General features: G+C 36.5%; 1 protein-coding gene and 1 long non-coding RNA gene across 4 annotated transcripts; one reads left to right on the plus strand and one right to left on the minus strand.

Annotated features, from left to right (window-relative positions):
* The first annotated feature begins 2,605 nt into the window (after positions 1-2,605).
* Positions 2,606-16,261, plus strand: LOC147538009 (uncharacterized). 3 transcript variants are annotated; one of them, XR_015225502.1, is made up of 5 exons: positions 8,519-9,282; positions 9,466-9,507; positions 11,790-11,937; positions 14,103-14,299; positions 15,469-16,261. It is a non-coding gene; the product is annotated as an uncharacterized LOC147538009 (long non-coding RNA). The 3 variants fall into 3 exon arrangements; XR_015225504.1 differs by lacking the exon at positions 8,519-9,282 and adding an exon at positions 2,606-3,446 and having other exon boundaries at positions 11,790-14,299; XR_015225503.1 differs by lacking the exon at positions 11,790-11,937.
* A 3,886-nt stretch (positions 16,262-20,147) lies between these two features.
* LOC147538010 (uncharacterized) lies at positions 20,148-23,528 on the minus strand. The gene is made up of 9 exons (XM_086642920.1): positions 23,396-23,528; positions 23,225-23,314; positions 22,584-23,090; positions 22,142-22,504; positions 21,825-21,949; positions 21,424-21,695; positions 21,231-21,315; positions 20,831-21,123; positions 20,148-20,724 (listed from the first exon to the last, which is right to left on the minus strand). Exons 1-9 carry the CDS (start codon positions 23,526-23,528, stop codon positions 20,148-20,150), a joined length of 2,445 nt encoding a protein of 814 aa, XP_086499046.1.
* Between the last annotated feature and the right edge of the window lie 300 nt (positions 23,529-23,828).

Consider the following 23,828-nt stretch of genomic DNA (forward strand, 5'->3'; position numbering starts at 1 on the left):
GGTAATTCTCTTTCTAGTTAAACATATCAGTCATATAGTATCTGCAGTTGCTCTCTCATCACTTATCACTATTAGTTACATAGTGTCTATAGTCGTCAATCACGCATAAAAAACTCTGGCCGAGTATATTGTAACCTTGGCGGTTATTTTGTTTTCTATTTCATGGGATTGTCTGAGACCGTCATAAACATATTAATGTGTCAAGACATTAGTATGAAAGATGCAAACGACCTGTCAAAGCTAAAACACCTTTTAGGAAAATTTAGGAACCGTACATGATAGTCTGGCAGATTGTCGGCACAAAATTGAACTGACAGTAAGGCACAAAATTTGAGGGAAGGACTAGATATTTGTTGGTTGTGATGCCTAAGAAATGGAACTTTAAGGTGGTATACCACAGCGTTGCATCAATATTTTCGGGAAGGATTATACATTTGTTGGTTGTGATGCCTAAGAAATGGGACTTTAATGTGCATACCACATTGTTCCAATCAATATTTTCGGGAAGGATTATACATTTGTCGGTTGTGATGCCTAAGAAATGGAACTTCAATGTGGTGTACCACATTGTTCCACAATATTTTTGGTCAGGATTTTACATTTGTCGGTTGTAATGCCTAAGCAATAAAACTTTAATGTGGTATACCACATTGTTCCAAAATATTTTCGAGAAGGATTATACATTTGTCGGTTGTGATGCCTAAGAAATGGAACTTTAATTTGGTATACCACATTGTTCTATCAAAAATTTTCAAGAAAGATTTTACATTTGTCGGTTGTGATGTCTAAGGAATGGAACTTCAATGTGGTATAACACATTGTTCCATCAATATTCGAGGGAAGGATTATACATTTGTCTCTTGTGATGTTTGAAAAATGGAACATTAATGTTGTTGATTTCCATCAATTTTTGAGGGAAGGATTAAACGTTTGTCGGTTGTGATGCTTGAGAAATGGAATTTTAATGTAGTATACCATATATTTCTATCAACAACGGAGGAAAGAATTATCCGTTTGTCGGTTGTGATGCCTAAGAAATGAAACTTTAATGTGGTATACCACATTGTCTAATCAATGTTTACGGGAAGGATTATACATTTGTTGGCTATAATGTTTAATAAATGGAACTTTAATGTGTTGTACCATATATTTCAAATCAATAATCGTGAGAAGGATTACACACTTGAGGGTAGTGATGCTTGAGATATGAGAGTGTGGTATATACCATAGTGTTCCATGAATAATCGAGGGAAAAATTATATGTATGTATGTAGCGATGCTTAATATATGTAAATTTAATGTGATATATCTTATTGTTCCGTCAATAATCCAGGGAAGTATTATACATTTGTCGGTAGCGATGCTTAAGAAATGAAACTATAATATGGTATACCATATTTAACCATCAATAATAGAGGAAGGATTATACCTTTGTCGATAGTGATGCTTAAGAAATGAAAATTTTATGTGGTATATACCCTATTGTTCCATCAATATTCGAGGGAGGAATTATACGTAATTCTGTTGTGATGCTTAAGAATTATACATTTTCGAGAAGGATTATACATTTGTCGGTTGTGATGCCTTAGAAATGAATATTTTCGAGAAGGATTATACATTTATTTATCAATAATCGAAAAAGGAATATACATTTGTGATTAGTCGATAGCGATGCCTTATAAATGAATTTTTGATGTGCTACATACCATATCGTTCCATCAATTTTCAAGGGAAGAATTATACATTTTTCGGTTGTGATGCTTAAGAATTGAATCTTTTACATGGTATACCACATTGTTCCATCAATATTCGAGGGAAGGATTATACATTTGTCGGTTTCAGTGCTTAAGAAATGGAACTTCAATGTGGTATACCATTAGAATATATTTTCTTCAATAATCGAGGGAAAGATTATACATTTGTCGGTTGTGATGCTTAAGAAATTGAACTTTAATGTGGTATACCAATACAATAAATTTCCGTCAATAATCGAGGGGAAAATTATACATTTGTCGGTTTTGATGCTTAAGAAATTGAACTTTAATGTGGTTTACCATATATTTCCATCAATAATCGAGGGAAAGATTTTACATACCTGTGTAGTGATGCCGAAGAAACAGAACTCTAACATGGTATACCATATTATTCCATTAGAGTTGGGGGAAGGATTATATAATTGTGGTTGTGATGCTTAAGAAATGAAATTTTAATGTGGTATACCATATATTTTCATCAATAACCGATTGAAGGCGACCATGTCATGGAGGTTGGTCAATGGTTCTTAGCCCATCAGGTATTATAGAAATGTATAATCTTGGGGATGTTGGTCATTCATCATCCTAATGGACTTTCTTTTTTGTCACTAAGTCAATATGATTCAGAAAAAGTATAAACTGAATTTGTACAAATTGTTCACAGCTCTTCCTTTTGAACAAAGTATACTGCATTGTAGTACTTGATTCTTTATACATGAGTCGCTAGCTGATATTTTATTTACGATGAAAAAACTGATTATGTCTTCTGGGAGGCGCTGAATCAACATTCTTAAAGGCTGGAAATTCAGCTTATTGGTGTAAACCCCAGACAGTTTTCTCCTTCGGTATATAGGAATGTAAATTGATTCCTCTAATAGGTAAAGAAATAAATATTTGTTTTGGTGACTCGAGAAGCATCGCTTCGAAAATAGTTATAGATCTCCTCTCTTGATGTTGACGAAAAACTGCTTAGGAGAAAAATTTGTTTGATTTAGGTTACAACTTGAGCATAATTTTATGGTTTTTGATTGACTTGTCCTTTATACTGATAATATAGACCGTAAACCTGACATGTATTTTTAGTTATTAATCGCTTGATGGGTTAAACAGGAGTAAGCAATTTAGTTTGCACTTGAAAAGTTCAAAAGCATTGACAAGGCTGCAATAATTTTTTTCTAGAATACAAACAACAACATAAACATTAGATATAATCGCAATAATTTGAGGGTAGAACTACATATTTGTTGGTTGTGATGCCTAAGAAATGGAACTTCAATGTGGTATACCAATTTGTTCCATCCATGTTTTCGGGAAGGATTAAACTTTTGTTGGTTGTAATGCCTAAAAAATGGAACTTTAAGGTGGTATACCACAGTGTTGCATCAATATTTTCGGGAAGGATTATACATTTGTTGGTTGTGATGCCTAAGAAATGGGACTTTGATGTGCATACCACATTGTTCCAATCAATATTTTCAGGAAGGATTATACATTTGTCGGTTGTGATGCCTAAGAAATATAATTCTACAATAATAGATTAGTTATTTCTAATGAAAAAGTGAAGAGTTCATATAACATTTGACAAAATATGATGCTTTTCTGATATTGAATTGCAGGATAACATGATTATTGAGGTGAAGGAGGGAATAAATTGGATGGTTAAAAAGGCGAACTTCGTTTAAAAATATGCAGGTAATTCTTTTCTAGTTAAACATATCAGTCGTATAGTAACTGCAGTTGCTCTCTCATCACTTATCACTATTAGTTACATAATGTCTATAGTCGTCAATCACGCATAAAAAACTCTGGCCGAGTATATTGTAACCTTGGCGGTTATTTTGTTTTCTATTTCATGGGATTGTCTGAGACCGTCATAAACATATTAATATGCCAAGACATTAGTATGAAAGATGCAAACGACCTGTCAAAGCTAAAACACCTTTTAGGAAAAATTAGGAACCGTACATGATAATCTGGCAGACTGTCGGCACAAAATTGAACTGACACTAAGGCACACAATCATTTTTCCTATGCACAATGGACGCAATTCAGACTTGCTGTCTCAATAGGATTTAGTAACCGTGGAAGTATTTTTAAACTGTCATTATTAATGAATAATTATAGAAGTACCACGTGGGTGAAATTATTTTCATATTTTTAGGTAGTAAAATTTATTTGTATGACTTAGTCTATCGGCCTCCATCAAACAAAAATCCTACTTATGTCCATGCTTGGTGGTGTGTGACTGTGTGTTTGATGAAAATGGTGGGCGTGTGTGTGGTGGTTTGGCGATGGAGGAAGTGGTGGAGGCCTGGTAGTGGAGGCAGCGACGGGATTCAAACAACAACATAAACATTAGATATAATCGCAATAATTTGAGGGTAGAACTACATATTTGTTGGTTGTGATGCCTAAGAAATGGAACTTCAATGTGGTATACCAATTTGTTCCATCAATGTTTTCGGGAAGGATTAAACTTTTGTTGGTTGTAATGCCTAAAAAATGGAACTTTAAGGTGGTATACCACAGTGTTGCATCAATATTTTCGGGACGGATTATACATTTGTTGGTTGTGATGCCTAAGAAATGGAACTTTAATGTGCATACCACATTGTTCCAATCAATATTTTCGGGAAGGATTATACATTTGCCGTTTGTGATGCCTAAGAAATGGAACTTCAATGTGGAATACCATATTGTTCCACAATATTTTTGGGAAAGATTTTACATTTGTCGGTTGTGATGCCTAAGAAATAGAACTTTAATTTTGTATACCACATTGTTCCATCGATATTTTTGTGAAGGATTATACATTTGCCTAAGAAATGGAACTTTAATGTGGTATACCACATTGTTTTAATCAAAAATTTTCAAGAAAGATTTTACATTTGTCGGTTGTGATGCCTAAGGAATGGAACTTCAATGTTGTTGATTTACATCAATATTCGAGGGAAGGATTAAACATTTGTCGGTTGTGATGCTTGAGAAATGGAATTTTAATGTAGCATACCATATATTTCTATCAACAATGGAGGAAAGAATTATCCGTTTGTCGGTTGTGATGCCTAAGAAATGAAACTTTAATGTGGTATACCACATTGTCCAATTAATGTTTACGGGAAGGATTATACATTTGTTGGCTATAATGCTTAATAAATGGAACTTTAATGTGTTATACCATATATTTCAAATCAATAATCGTGAGAAGGATTACACACTTGAGGGTAGTGATGCTTAAGATATGGGAGTGTGGTATATACCATAGTGTTCCATGAATAATCAAGGGAAAGATCATACGTATGTCTGTAGCGATGCTGAATATATGTAAATTTAATGTGATATATCTTATTGTTCCATCAATAATCGAGGGAAGTATTATACATTTGCCGGTAGCGATGCTTAAGAAATGGAACTATAATATAGTATACTATATTTAACCATCAATAATAGAGGAAGGATTATACCTTTGTCGATAGTGATACTTGAGAAATGAAAATTTTATGTGGTATATACCCTATTGTTACATCAATATCCGAGGGAGGAATTATACGTAATTCTGTTGTGATGCTTAAGAATTGAAACTTTAACGTGTTATACCACATTGTTCCATCAATATTCGAAGGAAGGATTCTACATTTGTCGGTTTTGATGCTTAAGAAATGGAACTTTAACGTGGTATAGCAATACAATATATTCCCATCTGCCAGTGATGCTTAAAAAATTTAACTTCAATGTAGATTCCATATTTTTCAATCAATAATTAAGGGGAAAATTATTCATCTTTGGGTCAAGGAATAAAATGTCGGTTTCGGTGGAAATTTCGGTCGGTCCAAAAGTGGAAACGTTTCGTGGAAACGTTTCGGTCTGTGTGGAAGTTTGACAAAACTACGTAAATGATAGAAATATGTTAGGAATGTATATAATACCCAATCACACAATCAGTTTAATGGGGTAAGTTGAATTATTGTCGATAATAAAGCCTAAAAATTACATTGTTACAATGACTAGTTACAAATAGTTGATATTAGGGGCTTAAGTGAGAAAAGTTAAACAGATTTATAACAAAACGGTTAGTTTGGGGGTTAATATGTAATCGCACAGTTAGACAAGGAGATACAATGAATTAATTGTTGATAGTAGCACAAAAAAAAACAAATAGGGAAGTTTTATAGGTGCCCCTTAATAGGGTGGAAGGCACTCCAGATCCCAGAACAATTAGGGAAGGAGGCGCTTTCAACACTTACGGGAGGCGCCTATACATCTTCCCAAAGGGTTTTTATTTGAAACTCTATACTCTTTCCTCGTCTTCCTCGATAGTTTTTAGGGGTTTTTACTTTCTCTCTATAGAATTCAAAATCGAAGAAAATCTCTTAAAATTTCCTTCCAATTTTCGATTTCCTTTACTGCTGGATTTCTTTTACTTGGTAAGTAGTTATGGTTCAATTTCCTTTAATTTTAGGGTTTCTTACTCTTTAGGGGTTCTTACTCTTCAGGGGTTCTTACCTTTTCTGTTCGATTTCCTTCTTAGATAAGAAATGTCGACATTTCTTCATGTTTCGACCGAAATCTTACCAAAAATTTCGGTAAGCGTGTTTCTGTCTACCTAATTAGGAAAACCGACATATTTCGGCAACTTCGACCAAAATATGTCGACTTTTCATTCCTTGCTTTGGGTAGGGTGAAGGATATGGTGCCTGAAGTCTGAAGGAATGGTATCCTTCCGAAGGAGTGTCCTTCGACCAAGGATGCAATGCGTGCAATTTGGCTATTAGGATCTTAATGACCTTATTCGGAAGATCATTAGTCCGGTCCAATTAGGGGTCGTAATGCTTAGCTAGAAGCCAACTACGATCGTCGAATCAAGAGTTGATTCGCGGCTAACATAGACCGGATCCTACAAGGGTTACACAACAGAATAATGATTTGAACGGAGAGAATTGACTAGATGGATAATGGCAAATAAGTGGATTGGATCCGTTATTGGTAAGTCCAGAAAGATTCGGAGAAGTCCGAAAGAGATAAACATGTCCGGGCCCAAAAGGGAGGCCCGGAATGGCTTTAGGGAAGCCGGCCATGTGATGGCCGGCCAAGGCAATAGGGCCGGCCATGTGATGGCCGGCTAGGCCCTAAGTGGGCCGGCCAAGGAAGCCCATAAAGGGCTATGTTGGCCGGCCACACTTAAGTGACCCAATGGAGGGTATTTTGGGTGTTGCCTAATAATTAGGTTTATGGAATCCTAGTTTGAGTCTAATACCTCTTCTAGGGAATTCTATATATACCTAATTATACAACCTAAAGAGAGAGGAAATTTCAGAAGAGAAATTCCCAAGTCTGAAAGAGTTTCAGAATATACATCTCAGAGAGAGAGAGAAAAGGAGTTTTCTCATATATCTAGTCAAGAAGAAGGAGTTCTTCATCTCAACCTTCAAGAAGGTCCTAGCTGACTGAAAGGAGGGAGTTCAAGTCATTATTCGGTGTCTCAAGTAGAGGAGCTACACTTGGAGCTCTTATCTTCCGAATACTGATCGGAATTTAGTTCGTGGGAAAGCGATTAAGAGGTAATCTTCTTTCCAATCTAGTTCATTGGTATGTTCATGTATAGATCCTGGAATTAGTGTTAAACATATGATGTTTGAGATTCCGCTACCAACACTAATAGACAATTAGGTGTATGAGATACACTAGGTTATTCCCCTACAGTGGCATCACGAGCCGTTTGCATGAACTATCTTTGACTAGATGAATTAGATTCATACTTGAACAACTAGATATTAGTGTTTTAATGTTTGAATAGAGATTTAAACATAAGTTTGATGAGATCAAATTAGGGTTTTGAATGAGATTCATGGCCTAGAAACACTAGAAACAAAGTTTTATGAAAAGAGTTTTCATAAACAAGTGTTAGGGTTTTAGAATTTTGATAGAAATCATCAAAACCATGAAGATTGGTTGATGAATTGATCAAAAACAGTACCTAACAGCAGCTGGAACAGAAAGAAAGAAAAGAAAAAGAAGTTGGAACGGCAGGAATTTCCAAAAAATTTGGAAACCCTACTGGCCGGACCGGCCAGGACGCGTCCAGGACGCGTCCGGGCCGGACCAGCACGTCTCGGACAGACAGTCAAAAAATTTGTACAATAGCATCTGATTTGTTACTGAACAACCATTGGGATTACACAATTTGTACAATAGCATCTGATTTGTTCCTTGTGTTACCAAATGCCATAACAAGCGAGCCAATCAAAAAAAATTTCGCCTATTGACCCATTTGGTTGAGATGCTGCATCTTCCATTATAATGCCTTAATTGTGCTTGGTGGAAGCTAGTCAGGGGTTGCAAGGTAGTCTTTCATGTATAACTTGGTTCTTGTAATGTTTGTTATCAGTTGCATATTCATTTGCAATATGTCATCTTACGAATTACTCAATAGTAACGCCTGAGAGGATTAGGACAGATCATATACAGACTATATGGACATAGTCATTAGAAAAAGAAGTTATCATAGGATGGTAACAATTGATAGAAAACTTCAGTAAGAACAAAAGAGATCATTAAGGCTCATATTATGTATGCTGTATCAAGGAGACCATGCCATGGAGGTTGGTCGTTGGTTCTTAGCCCATCAGACATTTTAGAAATATATAACCCGTGGATGTTGGTCATTCGTCATCCTAATGGATTTTCTTTTTTTGTCGCTTAGTCAGTTTGATTCAAAAAAGAATAAGATGAATTTGTAATTGTTCAATAATAGCAGCCCATCTTTGTGAAGAAAGTATGCTGCATTGTGGTACCTGATTCTTCATACAGGAGCATCGGTGGCTGGTATTTTAGTTACGATGAACAAACTTATTGCATTATGTCTTTTTGGAAGAACATTGTTGATACAATGCATTAAAAAAAATGAAATAAAGTATGAAACTTTAACAATAAATAACATGTAATTTATGAAATTACAGCTAGGTTCGAAGATTTCATATGAAACCCTAGAGAGAGAAAGTGGGCGGCCAGAGGAAGAAGACGATGAAAAAAGAAACTGTTCTTCAAACCCTAATCTATTAGGGAACTTTTAAGGGCGCCCCCGTAATTGTAAAAGACACCTCTCTCAAGGCAGACGCCTTTGACATTTACGGAGGGCGCCTTTACCTTCCTTTGTAGTTATTTTGCCTTCAAGTCTTTTAATGTTATGGATTTGCCATTTGACCCTGACCTAACTATGTGATTGCAATTTACACCTCAAACCTTCTGATTTGTATAATAGTACTATAATTATAACAATGTTCTCTTTAGGCTTCATGATGGATAAAATATATTAGTATATACAATTCTAATATATTTCTATTATTTTTGTGGTTTTGTAAAACTTCCACACTAACAGAAACGTTTCCACGAAACATTTCCACTTTTGGGTCGACCGAAATTCCACCGAAACCGAAGTTTCATTCCTTGCATACATTATGAGAAATGGATGCACAAGTGGCGGTGGAAGGAATTTATGACAAGGTTCAAATATCATTCTGAGGTGTCTTGGGTAGGAACTCATACCTAATTTCAAACAAATTGAGACATTTGATTGAGCAAAACATCTTTGAAACAAGTAAACAACCTTAGAGAACCCCTGGTTACCACCAAAATATAAACAGAGCAGGAAATACGATGAATTTGATGTTTTGGATCATAGTGTTGCCTTAATTGAGATGGATTTTGTGTGCAGATACCAGATAACTAAATGGAAGACCTTTGTGCAAATATCAAGGTTAGAAATCTCTGTCAGTTTAATTTGTGTTCCTTTCTTTTAGTTATCTTTTCCTTCCAGTGGCAGTTACCATATCTACCATGAAATGTTTTATGTGGATGTACTTGTTTGATACAAAAAAATGAATCTACCTTCACCCGATGCTGAGTGTGTCAGGGCTCATTTGTCAAGTATAATATTATATTCTTTATATATGAAATAGATAAGGGAATAGTAACAGAGATATGTAAGTTGGTTACAACTATGTTAACACTGATGTTTTATTAGACTATTAGTGTCTATTAACAGTATTAGTGGCATTAAAGGTTTAAGAGAACTCTATCGCGTTAATTGATGAGAGATTGTAAAAAAGTATATTAATGGATTTACTTGGTTTCTGTGAAAGGATAAGTAGCACAGTGAGAGAAAATGGTAGTTCGGGGATTCCTATTACTTAGAATCAGAAAATTTTTCAGCTTTAGTCTGTAGCCTCTTAGTTGATGGTCGTGAAAATCCTGAGCTAAAATAAAAGAATTTCGCCCTAGATAATTATCAAAAAGGTGCATAACGTACATAGTGGTTTCATATTTCATGGATAGCCTACTTAAATGAGTTTATGGGTTGTTTATTTACTATCAATGGTAATTCTATTGGAACTTCCATTATAATGAAGGAGCTGGGATAGCCTACTTAAATGAGTTTATGGGTTGTTTATTTACTATCAGTGGTAATTCTAGAATAACATGTTCAATTCCTAAATCTCAGGTTTTTCCTTTGATTTGTTTTACGGAATTGCATAAAAACCTAAGCATTGACCATCACATTTTTTTTACTTGGAAGAACAAGATCTTCTAATGGATTTTCTTGATGGTACTGATGAATTCAAAGTCTTCACTCTTGGTTCTTGACTATCACTTTTTCTATATAAAGTTGTTGTTGTCTTCCTTTCTTGCAACTCATTAAGCGTAGCTATCATTACTAGAAGACATGTTGCTTTCTTGTCCTATCACATACTTGTTATATCATTTTATTAAAGAAGTTTCGATATTCCCTTATGCAAGTACATATATTCTATTTGTCCACCAATAATTAAGGGAAGGGTTCCACAATCCTTGGGATTGATGCTTAAGACATGGTGTATATGTCTTGTTTTACCCAATAATTGATTTTTTTTTCTTATTTACACTACTGCACCTGCTTCATAATAGTGATGCGTAAGAAACTTCAATGTGCTATTTAGTATATTTGTTCCATCAATATTCGAGGGAGGATTATACATTTGTTCGTTGTGATGATTAAGAATTAAAACTTTAATGTGGTATACCACATTGTTCCGTCTACATTCGAGAGAAAGATTATACATTTGTCGGTTTATAATGCTTGAGAAATGGAACCTCAATGTGGTATACCACATTGTTTCGTCGAGAAAGATTTTACATTTGTTGGTTGTGATGCTTGAGAAATGGAACCTTAATGTCGTATACCACATTGTTCCATCGATATTTTCGGGAAGGATTATATATTTGTCGGTTGTGATGCCTAAGAAATGGAACTTTAATGTGGTATACCACATTGTTCCATCGATATTTTCGGGATGGATTTTACATTTGTTGGTTGTGATGCTTAAGAAATGAAACTTTAATGTGGTACGCCACATTGTTCCATCAATATTTTCAGGAGGGAATATACATTTGTCCGCTGTGATGCCTAAGAAAATGGAACTTTAATGTGGTATACCACATTGGTCAATCAATATTTTCGAGAAGGATTATACATTTGTCGGTTGTGATGCCTAAGAAATGGATCTTAAATGTGGTATATCACATTGTTCTATCAATATTTTCGAGAAGGATTACAGATTTGTCGGTTGTGATGCCTAAATAATGGAACTTTAATGTGGTATACCACATTGTTCCATGAATAATTTCGAGAAGGATTATACATTTGTCGGTTGTGATGCCTAAGAAATGGAACTTTAATGTGGTATACCACATTGTTCCATGTGTATTTTTGGGAAGAAATAAATATTTGTCGGTTGTGATGCCTATGAAATGGTAGTATAATGTGGTTTACCATATTTTTCCTTCAATATTCTTGGGATGGATTATACATTTGTTGGTTTTGATACCTAAGAAATGGAACTTTAATGTGGTATACTTTATTGTTCTATAATATTTTCTGGAAGAATTATACATTTCTCAGTTGCGTTGCCTAAGAAATAAATATTTGTCCTTAATACTAATAATATGGACTGTAAAACTGACATGTATTTTTAGTTATTGATCGGTTGATGGCTTAAACAGGAGTAAGCAATTTAGTTTGCACTTGAAAAGTTCAAAAGCATTGACAAGGCTGCAAAGATGTCAGTACTAGAATCAGTTGTTTTCAGCTTTTGTAGATGGAAATTTTAATAAAATCGAAGAGTTCATCTGCTTTTGCATGGCAAAAAAGGTGAGCTTCTTGTGCAGGTAATTTTGGGTATGTTTGTCATATCTTGAGTGCCTGTCCTAGTTAAAAATAAAGGGCATGTTATATCTTCAGATATCTACTCTAGACTCTCTATCAGGAGGTTTGCATTAAAAGTTGAAAGTTAGAATCGGAAATCATTTTGCCACCCTGTTTCGTAAGAGAAGAACAAACTGGTCGAGATGGGTAATAATCTACTAAAATCGTGAAATGTTCAATTTTGTAGCTCTTAACTGTTAAACAATGTCCACTATGTTGCATTATAATACCTAGATCCTTATACAAGGATGATTCTAACTAACATATTGTTAGTGTGGATGACAACTTAAATCATTTTGGATGATCCCCTAAAACAAGCAGAAGCTTCTCGCACGATGTCGATTTTATTACAGAGACCCCTAAGTCACAAGCTTATCAGGTATATGCATTCATATTCAGGAGCTGCTAAATATGCTAGCTCAAAGCTGGGAGGTCACTTATTGGTTTTTTTAATTAAGAGCAATTATCTCCTATAGTAGAGAATGTAATGGAGTAATGGACTACAAAACGTTCCATAGGCGACCAGTTTACGATTCATTTTATAGTTTCACATAAAATCAAATTTTGAACTCTCGTATGTAAATGGGTCTGCCGTAAATAACCTTGCATTTTGGCCTTGTAATTGTCTTGTTTGTTGACGTGGAAGAAAAAAGCAGTGATAAAGAAATAAGGTCCGCTAGTTTTGTCTGAATTGCTTGGTTTTTGTAACAATCTTACTTCGTATAACCCTGCACCTCTTTATACGGATATAAACTAGATTCCTTCTATTAGGAGTTGAATTTAAGGGGTCACGATCCGTTTGTCCCGGTACATTTGTGGGTCTCGGACACCGAAAGCTTTATGAGGACGCAGGTGTAAAAGTTCACCTAAGTTGTAGTCTCTGTCGCAGTTATTTATTGGTTAACTGCTTCAATCGGAATTGGCAATTTAGTTTGCACTTGAAAGATTTAGGAGAAATTTCATGACATCTTTATAGATTTTCTTCTGGACTTTGCTGTAAAGTTTCAAATTCGAATCTGTGTTTTCAAGTTTCATAGTTGGAATGTTTTGTATCGTGATTGATTAGTTACTTTTTATGAGAACCCAAATGCTTTTCTGATATCTGCATAGCTCAATTAGATTTGCAGCTGAGAACACTAGAGTAATACTATATTTTAACCTGTAATTCAAATAGTTCTACCAGTGGGTATTATGCTTACTATATGATCATCTACAATTATTTTCGTGGGTACTAACAATGCTGTGGTGGTTCGAATGATGCTTACTATTATGATCTTGGACAATACCCTACCATCAGTAATTGTGGAATGCCTATCAAGTTTGTTTCGGATAAGTAAGAGATATATCACTGAATAGCCGTAAAGATCACACATTTGTCTTCTTCAGTTTAAAAACATTTTTGAAATCTGAAGAGAATCAGTTTGTACAATAGTTTTACAAGAGCATCTGTGAGGGGTTTGCATCTTGAGTTCGGAATTAGAACTGGAGATTAGTTCGTTGCTAAGCCAATCTGATTCGTAAACACAATAATTGCTTCGATCATTTACAATGATCATTCCAGACAAGAACAAGCTTAGCGTCTAATATCTCTTCTATAATGGAGAGTCAGTGAGCTTATACATGTTTTTTTTTGTGTTAGTCTTCAAGAAGGATTCACTGAATTAAGTTCTATCAGGCCTGGGAAATTAGATTTTGGTATTCACGGAGCAATTAATCTCTCTTAGATCAGAGAATAAATTAGACTGTAGTATAAAAGGCTTCGTGAATAAACTCCATATTTATTGATTTCAATTTTATTGTTGTCTCATGTTTCAACATTGAGATTTGACATCGAAATTAGATTTTGACCTTGAGATGTAAATTGATTTCTCTTAAGGTAATCAAGCAAAAATCTGTTTTTCCCAATGGCGAGAGGAAATCATGCCGGCCTAGTGTTTACTTTCTTTTTCATTTTCGAACAAAAAAACAGTGAAGGAGAAAGAAGGATAGTCAATTTCCTCCAGATTGCTTGATTTACATTACAATTTAGAAGTACTTTTAGTTTTTGATTGACTTTTTCTCAATAGTCTATTTGGCAGTTATAGTTTGCATTTGCACTTGAAAATATGTAGAGAATTGTCCACGCTGCAGAGATGCAAATACTGGAATCAGTTTGTTTTTCAGTTTTCATAGCTTGAATTTTCAAGAAAATCAGTGAGTTCAACTTGCATCTGTCAACGAGAACTACGAAGATTAATTTTCTTATTTGATTGCCAAGATGTTGAAGATGATTATTGAGGTGAAAGAGGGAGAGAAGAAGGCTAGAAAGGTGAGTTCTCTTTCTAGTTGAATCACATTACCTAAATAAGTTCATATTAATGGTACAGTATCTGCAGCTTGTTTCTCACGTCACTACTAGTTAAATAATATCGATAGTGCATGTTGTATCGAAGAAATCATGTGTTCCAGTTTTTTTTCAATTGCTTGAGGTTAATACATGCCTGGGGATATTGGTAATTCATCACTCATAAAATAAATGGTCTGGCCTATAAGTTTCTCCTCAGGAAACTCCATTACGAGGTTTGCTCATAAGTTTGGAAGCTTGAATTGAAATTTATTTCGTCACCAAGCCATTCTGGTTTCTAAATAGAATAACTAATTGCTCAAGACGGGTAATGATCTATTTACATCGTGAATATAAGAATTATACTAGCTCTAAGCCTCTAGCTCCTTACAATAATATGTTACATTGCGATAACTGGCCCTTATACTGAGACTACCCTAACTAAATATTTTTTCTATAAACGACATGCTTCAATCACTTGTGGTAATCCTTCCAAACAAGCACAAGCTTATTGCCTATGGTCTCTTTGATTACAGGTCGCAAAGCTTATCTAGGTGTATGCAATCACATTAGTTGATGAAGTTGGCTTCTTCTTTTTAAATTCTACTTTTAGTGATAATTATCGCAAAATCCATTTTGATTATTTGCTGTTTTGTGTTTCTCAGTATTTATTAACTCTACTTTATTGTTTCAACTAGACTTCTAGTGAGAGGGCAGGGTTTCAGCCTTAAGGTTGTTTGTCTGAATCCTTTGCAGTCGGGGTCACCGGGAAGCCTTATCTAGACTGTATCTACATAGATCGGCAAATAAAATCAGTGAGACTTGGGTGTAAAAATTCACCCAAGTTGTAGTCAACACTAATAACTTGAAATGTTGACCAGACATCTAATGCCTACTTGCAGTTATTCATCAATTTACCGCTTGAACAAGAATGTCCAATCTCAGTTTGCTTTTGATAGATTGAGTGTAATTGACAGAGAATCTTCGTAGAATTGACAGAGCATCCAGTTTATTAACTCTACTCTTATTTGTTAATTTTTCAATTTTATAGTTGGATTTCTTATGACGTAATAGATTAGTTATTTCTAAAGAAAAAGTGAAGAGTTCATATAACATTTGACAAAATATGATGCTTTTCTGATATTGAATTGCAGGATAACGTGATTATTGAGGTGAAGGAGGGAATAAATTGGATGGTTAAAACGGCGAGCTTCGTTTAAAAATATGCAGGTAATTCTCTTTCTATTTCATGGGATTGTCTGAGACCGTCATAAACATATTAATGTGCCAAGACATTAGTATGAAAGATGCAAACGACCTGCCAAAGCTAAAACACCTTTTAGGAAAATTTAGGAACCGTACATGATATTCTGGCAGACTGTCGGCACAAAATTGAACTGACAGTAAGGCACACAATCATTTTTCCTATGCACAAAATTGAACTGTCTCAACAGGATTTAGTAACCGTGGAAGTATTTTTAAGCTGTCATTATTAATGAATAAATTATAGAAGTAGCGCGTGGGTGAAATTATTTTCATATTTTTCGGTAGTAAAATTTATTTGTATGACTTAGTCTATCGGCCTCCATCAAACTAAAATCCTACTTATGTCCCTGCTTGGTGGTGTGTGACTGTGTGTTTGGTGAAAATGGTGGGCGTGTGTGTGGTGGTTTGGCGATGGAGGAAGTGGTGGAGGCCTGGTAGTGGAGGCAGCGACGGGATTCCGAGGAGGTATATATATATATATATATATATATATATATATATATATATATATATATGCACAAGACTGCTTACTTAAATAATTTTGTAAGATCTATTTAAACTCATTTTTTTCTAGAATACAAACAACATAAACATTAGATATAATCGCAATAATTTGAGGGAAGGACTACATATTTGTTGGTTGTGATGCCTAAGAAATGGAACTTCAATGTGGTATACCAATTTGTTCCATCAATGTTTTCGGGAAGGATTAAACTTTTGTTGGTTGTGATGCCTAAAAAATGGAACTTTAAGGTGGTATACCACAGTGTTGCATCAATATTTTCGGGAAGGATTATACATTTGTTGGTTGTGATGCCTAAGAAATGGGACTTTAATGTGCATACCACATTGTTCCAATCAATATTTTCGGGAAGGATTATACATTTGTCGATTGTGATGCCTAAGAAATGGAACTTGAATGTGGTGTACCACATTGTTCCACAATATTTTTGGGAAGGATTTTACATTTGTCGGTTGTAATGCTTAAGAAATAAAACTTTAATGTGGTATACCACATTGTTCCAAAATATTTTCGAGAAGGATTATACATTTGTCGGTTGTGATGCGTAAGAAATGGAACTTTAATTTGGTATACCACATCGTTCCATCAATATTTTTGTGAAGGATTATACATTTGCCTAAGAAATGGAACTTTAATGTGGTATATCACATTGTTGCATCAAAAATTTTCAAGAAAGATTTTACATTTGTCGGTTGTGATGCCTAAGGAATGGAACTTCAATGTGGTATAACACATTGTTCCATCAATATTCGAGGGAAGGATTTTGCATTTGTCGCTTGTGATGTTTGAAAAATGGAACATCAATGTGGTTGATTTCCATCAATATTCGAGGGAAGGATTAAACATTTGTCGGTTGTGATGCTCGAGAATTGGAATTTTAATGTAGTATACCTTACCATGTATTTCTATCAACAATGGAGGAAAGAATTATCCGTTTGTCAGTCGTGATGCCTAAGAAATGAAACTTTAATGTGGTATACCACATTGTCCAATTAATGTTTACGGGAAGGATTATACATTTGTTGGCTATAATGCTTAATAAATGGAACTTTAATGTGTTACACCATATATTTCAAATCAATAATCGTGAGAAGGATTACACACTTGAGAGTAGTGATGCTTAAGATATGGGAGTGTGGTATATACCATAGTGTTCCATGAATAATCGAGGGAAAGATTATACGTATTTCTGTAGCGATGCTTAATATATGTAAATTTAATGTGATATATTTTATTGTTCCATCAATAATCGAGGGAAGTATTATACATTTGCCGGTAGCGATGCTTAAGAAATGGAACTATAATATGGTATACCATATTTAACCATCGATAATAGAGGAAGGATTATACCTTTGTTGATAGTGATGCTTAAGAAATGAAAATTTTATGTGGTATATACCTTATTGTTCCATCAATATTTGAGGGAGGAATTATACGTAATTCTGTTGTGATGCTTAGGAATTGAAACTTTAACGTGTTATACCATATTGTTCCATCAACATTCGAAGGAACAATCATACATTTGTCGGTTTTGATGCTTAAGAAATGGAACTTTAATGTGGTATAGCAATACAATATATTCCCATCGGTAATCGAGGGACGGATTATACATATATGTGTAGTGATGCTGAAGAAACAAAACTTTAACATGGTATACCATATTATTCCATCAAAAATCGAGAGAAGGATTATATCATTGTCAGTTGTGATGCTTAAGATATGAAATTTTAATGTGGTATGCCATATACTTTCATCAATAATCGATGAGAGGATTATACAAATGTGCATAGTGTTGGTTGAGAGATGGACTTGAATGTGGCAACCATATTGTTGCATCAATAATCGAGGGAAGTATTCTACATTTGCCGGCATTGATGCTTAAGCAATGGTTTTAATGTGGTATGCCATATTATTTCTTCAATAATCGGGGGAATGATTATAAATCTGCCTATAGTGATGCTTAAAAAGTTTAACTTTAATGTAGATTCCATATTTTTCAATCAATAATTAAGGGGAAAATTATTCATCTGTGGGTAGGGACGCTTAAGAAACAAAACTTTAATAAGCTTGAGAAGTATTATAAATTTGTGGGTAGTGATGCTTAAGAAATAATGTATTAATAACCGAGGGAAAGATTATACATCTGTGGGTCCTATGCTTAAGAATGAAACTTCGATGTGGTATGCAATATTGTTCCTAAAATAACTGAGGGAAGGATTGGAAATTTGTCGATTGTGATGCTTACGAAATGGAATTTTAATAACTGAGGTAAGGATAGTACATCTTTGGGTAGTGATCCTTAAGAAATAGAACTTGTTGAGTTTGATCATTGATACGCTAACAAATATAGTGGTGATTTACGTCGTGCACGATTTTGCCTGTTGAATTCAACTATATTATAATATAGTTATAATATAATAGTTTTCAGTTTTTGTTGTTGATTTATGCTTTTTTGGTTTGCTGATGCGTACGAACATGAACGATAGTTTACGACAGGATAAGAAGATTAAGAGATACGTTACTGAACAACCATTGGGATTACACAATTTGTACAAGAGCATTTGATTTGTTCCTTGTGTCACCAAATGCCATAACAAGCGAGCCAATCAAAAAAAAGTTTCGCCTATTGACCCATTTGGTTGAGCCGCAACAGAAGCTTCTGGACGCGTCTTGGAGACGTGACCAGCAGCTGCAAGGGAGCTTCCTGCACGCGTCTGAGACGCGTCCTGAGCACTCGACGTTCGGAGACACCTAGTGCTGGTCCGGTCCAGCACCAGACGCGTCTAGGACGCATTCGGTGCATGGACTAGCGTCCTGGCTCTGGCCAGGACGAGACTAGGCCTTGGTAGGCCTCAGCCAGGACATGCCGGCCCTCCAGACTGTCCCGTCCTCAATTCCACCATTCACAGCAACCTCAGGAAGCCTAGAGAACACTTCACCAAGCTCATAAGAAAGGAATTCAAGAACATACCACTCACCCTCCCTAAGAAAATCAATAACTTTAGTATTAAGGTGAAGGTAAGAGCTATATCTGAAATGCTCCTCAAAATACTCATATAACACCCCAAGGGGATGCCAACGATCAATCCAGAACAAGGTATCTGCTTCATTCCTATTATATGAATCATAAGCTCATGAGCCTTGGTCCTACCATCAAGAATTTTCCTCCAACACCAAGAGCAGTCCTGTGGGGTCTTCATAGTCCAAAACACATGCCCCCTAATAAGATGCTTCTGAACCCACTGAACCCAAAGAGTGTTCTTGCCAGTAGCTACCTCCCAAATATGTCTCATATTCATGGCCAAGTTAAGAACTTCAATATTCCTGACCCCCAGCCCACCTTCAGTCTTAGGTAAGCACACCAACTCCCATTTCACATTTGCTCTTTTAGAGCTCAACTCTATCCCACTCCAAAGAGACTTACTGAAAATTTTGTTAACTTCTTTGTAAACTCTCTTTGGAAGGACAAAGACAGAGATCCAATAAACAATCATGCTATTTAAGACCACATTTACAAGGAGGAGACTACCAACAAAAGTAAGAAACCTGGCCTTCCAGGATTGCACCTTATTAAGAATCCTTTGGATAAGAGGTAAGCAATTAGCATAGGAAAGCCTAATAGACAGAAGGAGAAGTCCAAGGTACCTGATGGGCAGAACCCCTTCCTGAAAACCCAAGATCCCAAGCACCTCAGCCTTTAGCTGCTCATCAGTTTATAGCCAGGAAAGCAACACTCTTATTGCAGGTGGCAGCCAAACCAGTACCCAGCAACATACTATCTAACACTCTCTTGAGAGCAGCAGCAGAAACAACATCTCCCTTCATAAAAACCATTAAATCATCTGCAAAACAAAGATGAGTGACAATAGGATCTTTACACTTAGTATGCAAATGAAAATCCCCACCAATCCTTTCTTTGTGGATAAGAGCAGCAAACACTTCCATAACCATTACAAACAGGTAAGGAGATAAAGGACAGCCCTGTCTTAATCCTGTATGCCCTTCAAAATAATCATTAGCAGCCCCATTCACAATGACAGAAAACTAATGAGAAGTGACACAAGCCTCCACCCACTGAATGAATAACTCAGGAAGTCTGAACTTCCTAAGAATCTTCAATAAAGCAGACCATCTAACAGTATCATAAGCTTTTTGGAGGTCTATTTTGACTGTACACCTAGGAGGGCCATCCTTCCTACCATAAGCTCTCACAAGCTCATGGGCTAGCATGATATTGTCTTGGATGGATCTCCCAGATATAAAAGCAGATTGATTCTCACTCACTAGATCCTTAACCACCTTCTTCAATCTCACTGTAAGAATCTTAGTGATGGTCTTGTATATCACATTGCAACAAGCAATTGGCCTGAAATCCCACATAGAGTTAACATTTGGCACTTTAGGCACCAAAGTCAGCAAAGTAGCATTCACTTCACCTAAGAGCTTGCCAGACTTAAAGAAGCTACTAATAGCTTTTGTGAAGTCATCCCCAACAATAGCCCAACATCTCTTGAAAAAATAGGAGGAAAAACCATCAGGGTCAGGAGCCTTGCCTGATCCAATGGTAGAAAGGGCAAAGACAATTTCATCTCTAGTGACTGATCCCACCAAGTCCTGCTCACTATCATGGGAAAAAGTAGTAGCAAACTCAATGGAATCCAAAACTTCATCTTCCCTCTCCCCCCGCATCAGAGTTACCAAAGAAAGATTGGTAAAACCCCACACACTCATCCACAATATCATGTTGATCTTCAAGAATCATTCCTTCACTATTAGTCAGTTTGAAAATGCTATTCCTGGCCTTCCTGGCTCTGATAGTGCTGTGAAAAAATTTAGTATTAGAATCATCCTCAGTCAGCCACTGAATTCTAGCTTTCTGCCTTAACATAGAAGCCTCAACCCCTGCCAAATGAGTATAAGAATCAACAGATTGTCTCTCAAGCCTTCTCAAATCAATGCTTTGAGGTTGACTGTGTAGTTGGTCTCGAAGATCCTCCACAACCAACTTAGCAGCAGCCACCTGATCAGCCATATGAGAAAATCTGGCCACCTTCCATTGGACCAACCTGGACTTGACTCTTTTCAATTTAGTAATCAATTTAAACATAGGAGTGCCTTTTACTTTACCACTCCATTCCTCTTCCACCAAGTCCAAAAAACCTGGAGAATAGCAGGAGAATGATCAAGGGCACCAGGGTTAAGGAACTGAACCCTGGAAGAAAGAAAGAGCTCTAGCCATTCAGCATTAATCAAGACTCTATCCAACTTGGAGAATATACTATCTCTACCCTCTTGCTTATTATTCTAAGTGAAGAAACACCCAGAAAAGGGGCAATCCATAAGAGCAGCTTCTTGAACACAGTCAGAAAACTCCTGAAAATGGGAAGATCTCACAGGATCACCACCCATTTTTTCACTAGGATCAAGGATGGAATTAAAGTCACCCATAAAAACCCAAGCCCCTTCAAATCTTCTGACAAGAGAACCCATATTCTGCCACAACTCTCTCCTCTGCTCTCTAGTATTATGCCCATACACAATGGCTAACATAAAAACTTTAGAGTCGGTAGTAACCACCCTGACAACCCGAACCTGTTCAGAAGTAAACACTAAACTCAAGCTCCAACAGTTAGGATCCCAGGCCAACCAAATTCTACCCCCACCACAAGCACTATAGTTATCCAAGAAGGTTCAGAAAGGATTAACAGACTTCTGAATAACCATTTTATTAGCAGCAGCAACTCTGGTTTCAACAAAACCACATAAACTCAATTTATTGATTCTAATGAGATCCTTGATCTCTCTTATTCTTTGGAGGCCATTAAGGCCCCTCACATTGCAACAACCTAGATTAACCATTTATAATTCTTAAAGGTTTTCTAGGCACACCCTTTTTCAACCCACCAGCACTACCCCTCTCTATTTGGTCAAAAAGGGCTACAACTCCAGCAACATAATCACTTGGCTCCACCCTAGGATCCAAAGTATCAGTATAAGCAGAAGCAACAGGGTTAAAGTCTTCTGAGCCAAGCCTATACCTCCATCCTCCTCCATGGAAGTCTCCTGACCCTCTCCACTCTGGCCAGTGTCAGCTATGCAAACCCTCTTGTGCCCCACCTCAGTGCTCTTCTGCCCCCCACTTTTGTTCTTTCTTTTAATAACAGGGGTCCATCCCTCATCATCCATCTTGTCAAGTGGAGATTCAGCCGGAGCTAGAGCAACAGAGCCAACCTTACTTGAGAAAGGTTGTCCTCCATCCTCATGGCAAGAGCTAGTCTCCCCACCATCAACAAGAATTGAGTATCTAGAACCATATTGGCCCTCTTGTTGCCTCTGAGACACAGCCACACCACTAGGATCAGTCAAGGGACCATCAACACTCTTACCATTACCCAATAGTACTTCTTGTTCCCTCTGCAAATTCACATAGGGTGGAATCCGCCCCCTGCCCCCTACCCTGGGTTGCACCTCTAAACTTACCCTTCATATGAGCATTCTGTCGAGCAGGTGGAGCCCCATTCCCTCTACCATTATCATTCCTCCTCATAGGAACTGGCTGAGGTTCCTTTTCCTTTGGGATTTTAGGACACTTGCCCAAAAGATGACCAAACTCAGCACAACCAGTACAAAGTGGTGGCCTCCATGGATACTCCACCTTAACTGAGGTCTTTATCTCTCCATCTATAATAAGTGGGATTTCAGTAGGATACTTACAGTCCTTACCCACTTCAACACAAACCCTAGCATAGGCCATTCTTTCCTTAGTCTCAGTAGGCTGGTCTAACATAATAGGTATCCCTAGAGCACTTGCAAGTCGAGCAATACCTTTGGGGTTCCAAAACAAAGAAGGAATCTCTCTGAAACACACCCAAAGAGGAATCGAGTCCAACTTTTGAAAATCAGACTCAATGAAAGGAGTCCAAGGTCGAACAACAAACAAATGGCTCATAATAAACAGAGGCTCATGATCCAGAGCTCTATTCCTATCTTCATCAAGAGAAAGCATAATAAAGAACAAAGAATCACCATGAAGAGTAATTCGGAGCTCACCTTTAGGTTTCCATGCTTTAACAAGAGCATTATAGACTGCTGGGTAGGAGAGACACGTCCCACAAAGGAACCAACAAGCCAAGATTCATACTCTTTCCTCTCATCCTCAAAATCAGCCACAGCAAAAGACACCATCGATTTTCCATCAAGAACAACAGGAGCTGAATACTCCAATGGAGTTCGAACAGTAGCCTTCTTACGAAGAAAAAGGGAAGCCCAGTCAGTTCATGGAGTAGCACTACCTCCAGCCACTGATGGATCTGATCTCTCCTCACCCAAACCACCCTGTTTTGGTGGTAATTCAGATCCAAAAGCATCTGAATCTCCACCACCAGGAGGAGGGAGGATGAGTCGAGCCTCCCTCTCAGCCAACATTTCCTTCAAAGAAGGATTTGTCAACAAAAAGGGAAGCAATCAGACACTAAACCTCCAAGAAGATCAGAGAAGAAGGTAAAAACCAACGCCGGCACAGAATACCAAGAAATCGCCCTCCACCCGACACTTTCTCTCTCCTCTTTTGTTCAACGGTAATAATCCTTCCTGTTTATTCATCATTATCCAAACAAATCTCTAGAGCTGAGCTTCAAGATGTGATAGGTCAACGAAAGCCTTTTCCCGTGCTAGTTGTGGCGACCGCGTAATATATTACTATAACTCTTTCCTTCCCTAGTGATA

This window comes from Eschscholzia californica, unplaced genomic scaffold, assembly GCF_041429995.1.
Source record: "Eschscholzia californica isolate CP2 unplaced genomic scaffold, dmEscCali1.0.p SCAF_5, whole genome shotgun sequence".
NCBI classification, from domain to species: domain Eukaryota; kingdom Viridiplantae; phylum Streptophyta; class Magnoliopsida; order Ranunculales; family Papaveraceae; genus Eschscholzia; species Eschscholzia californica.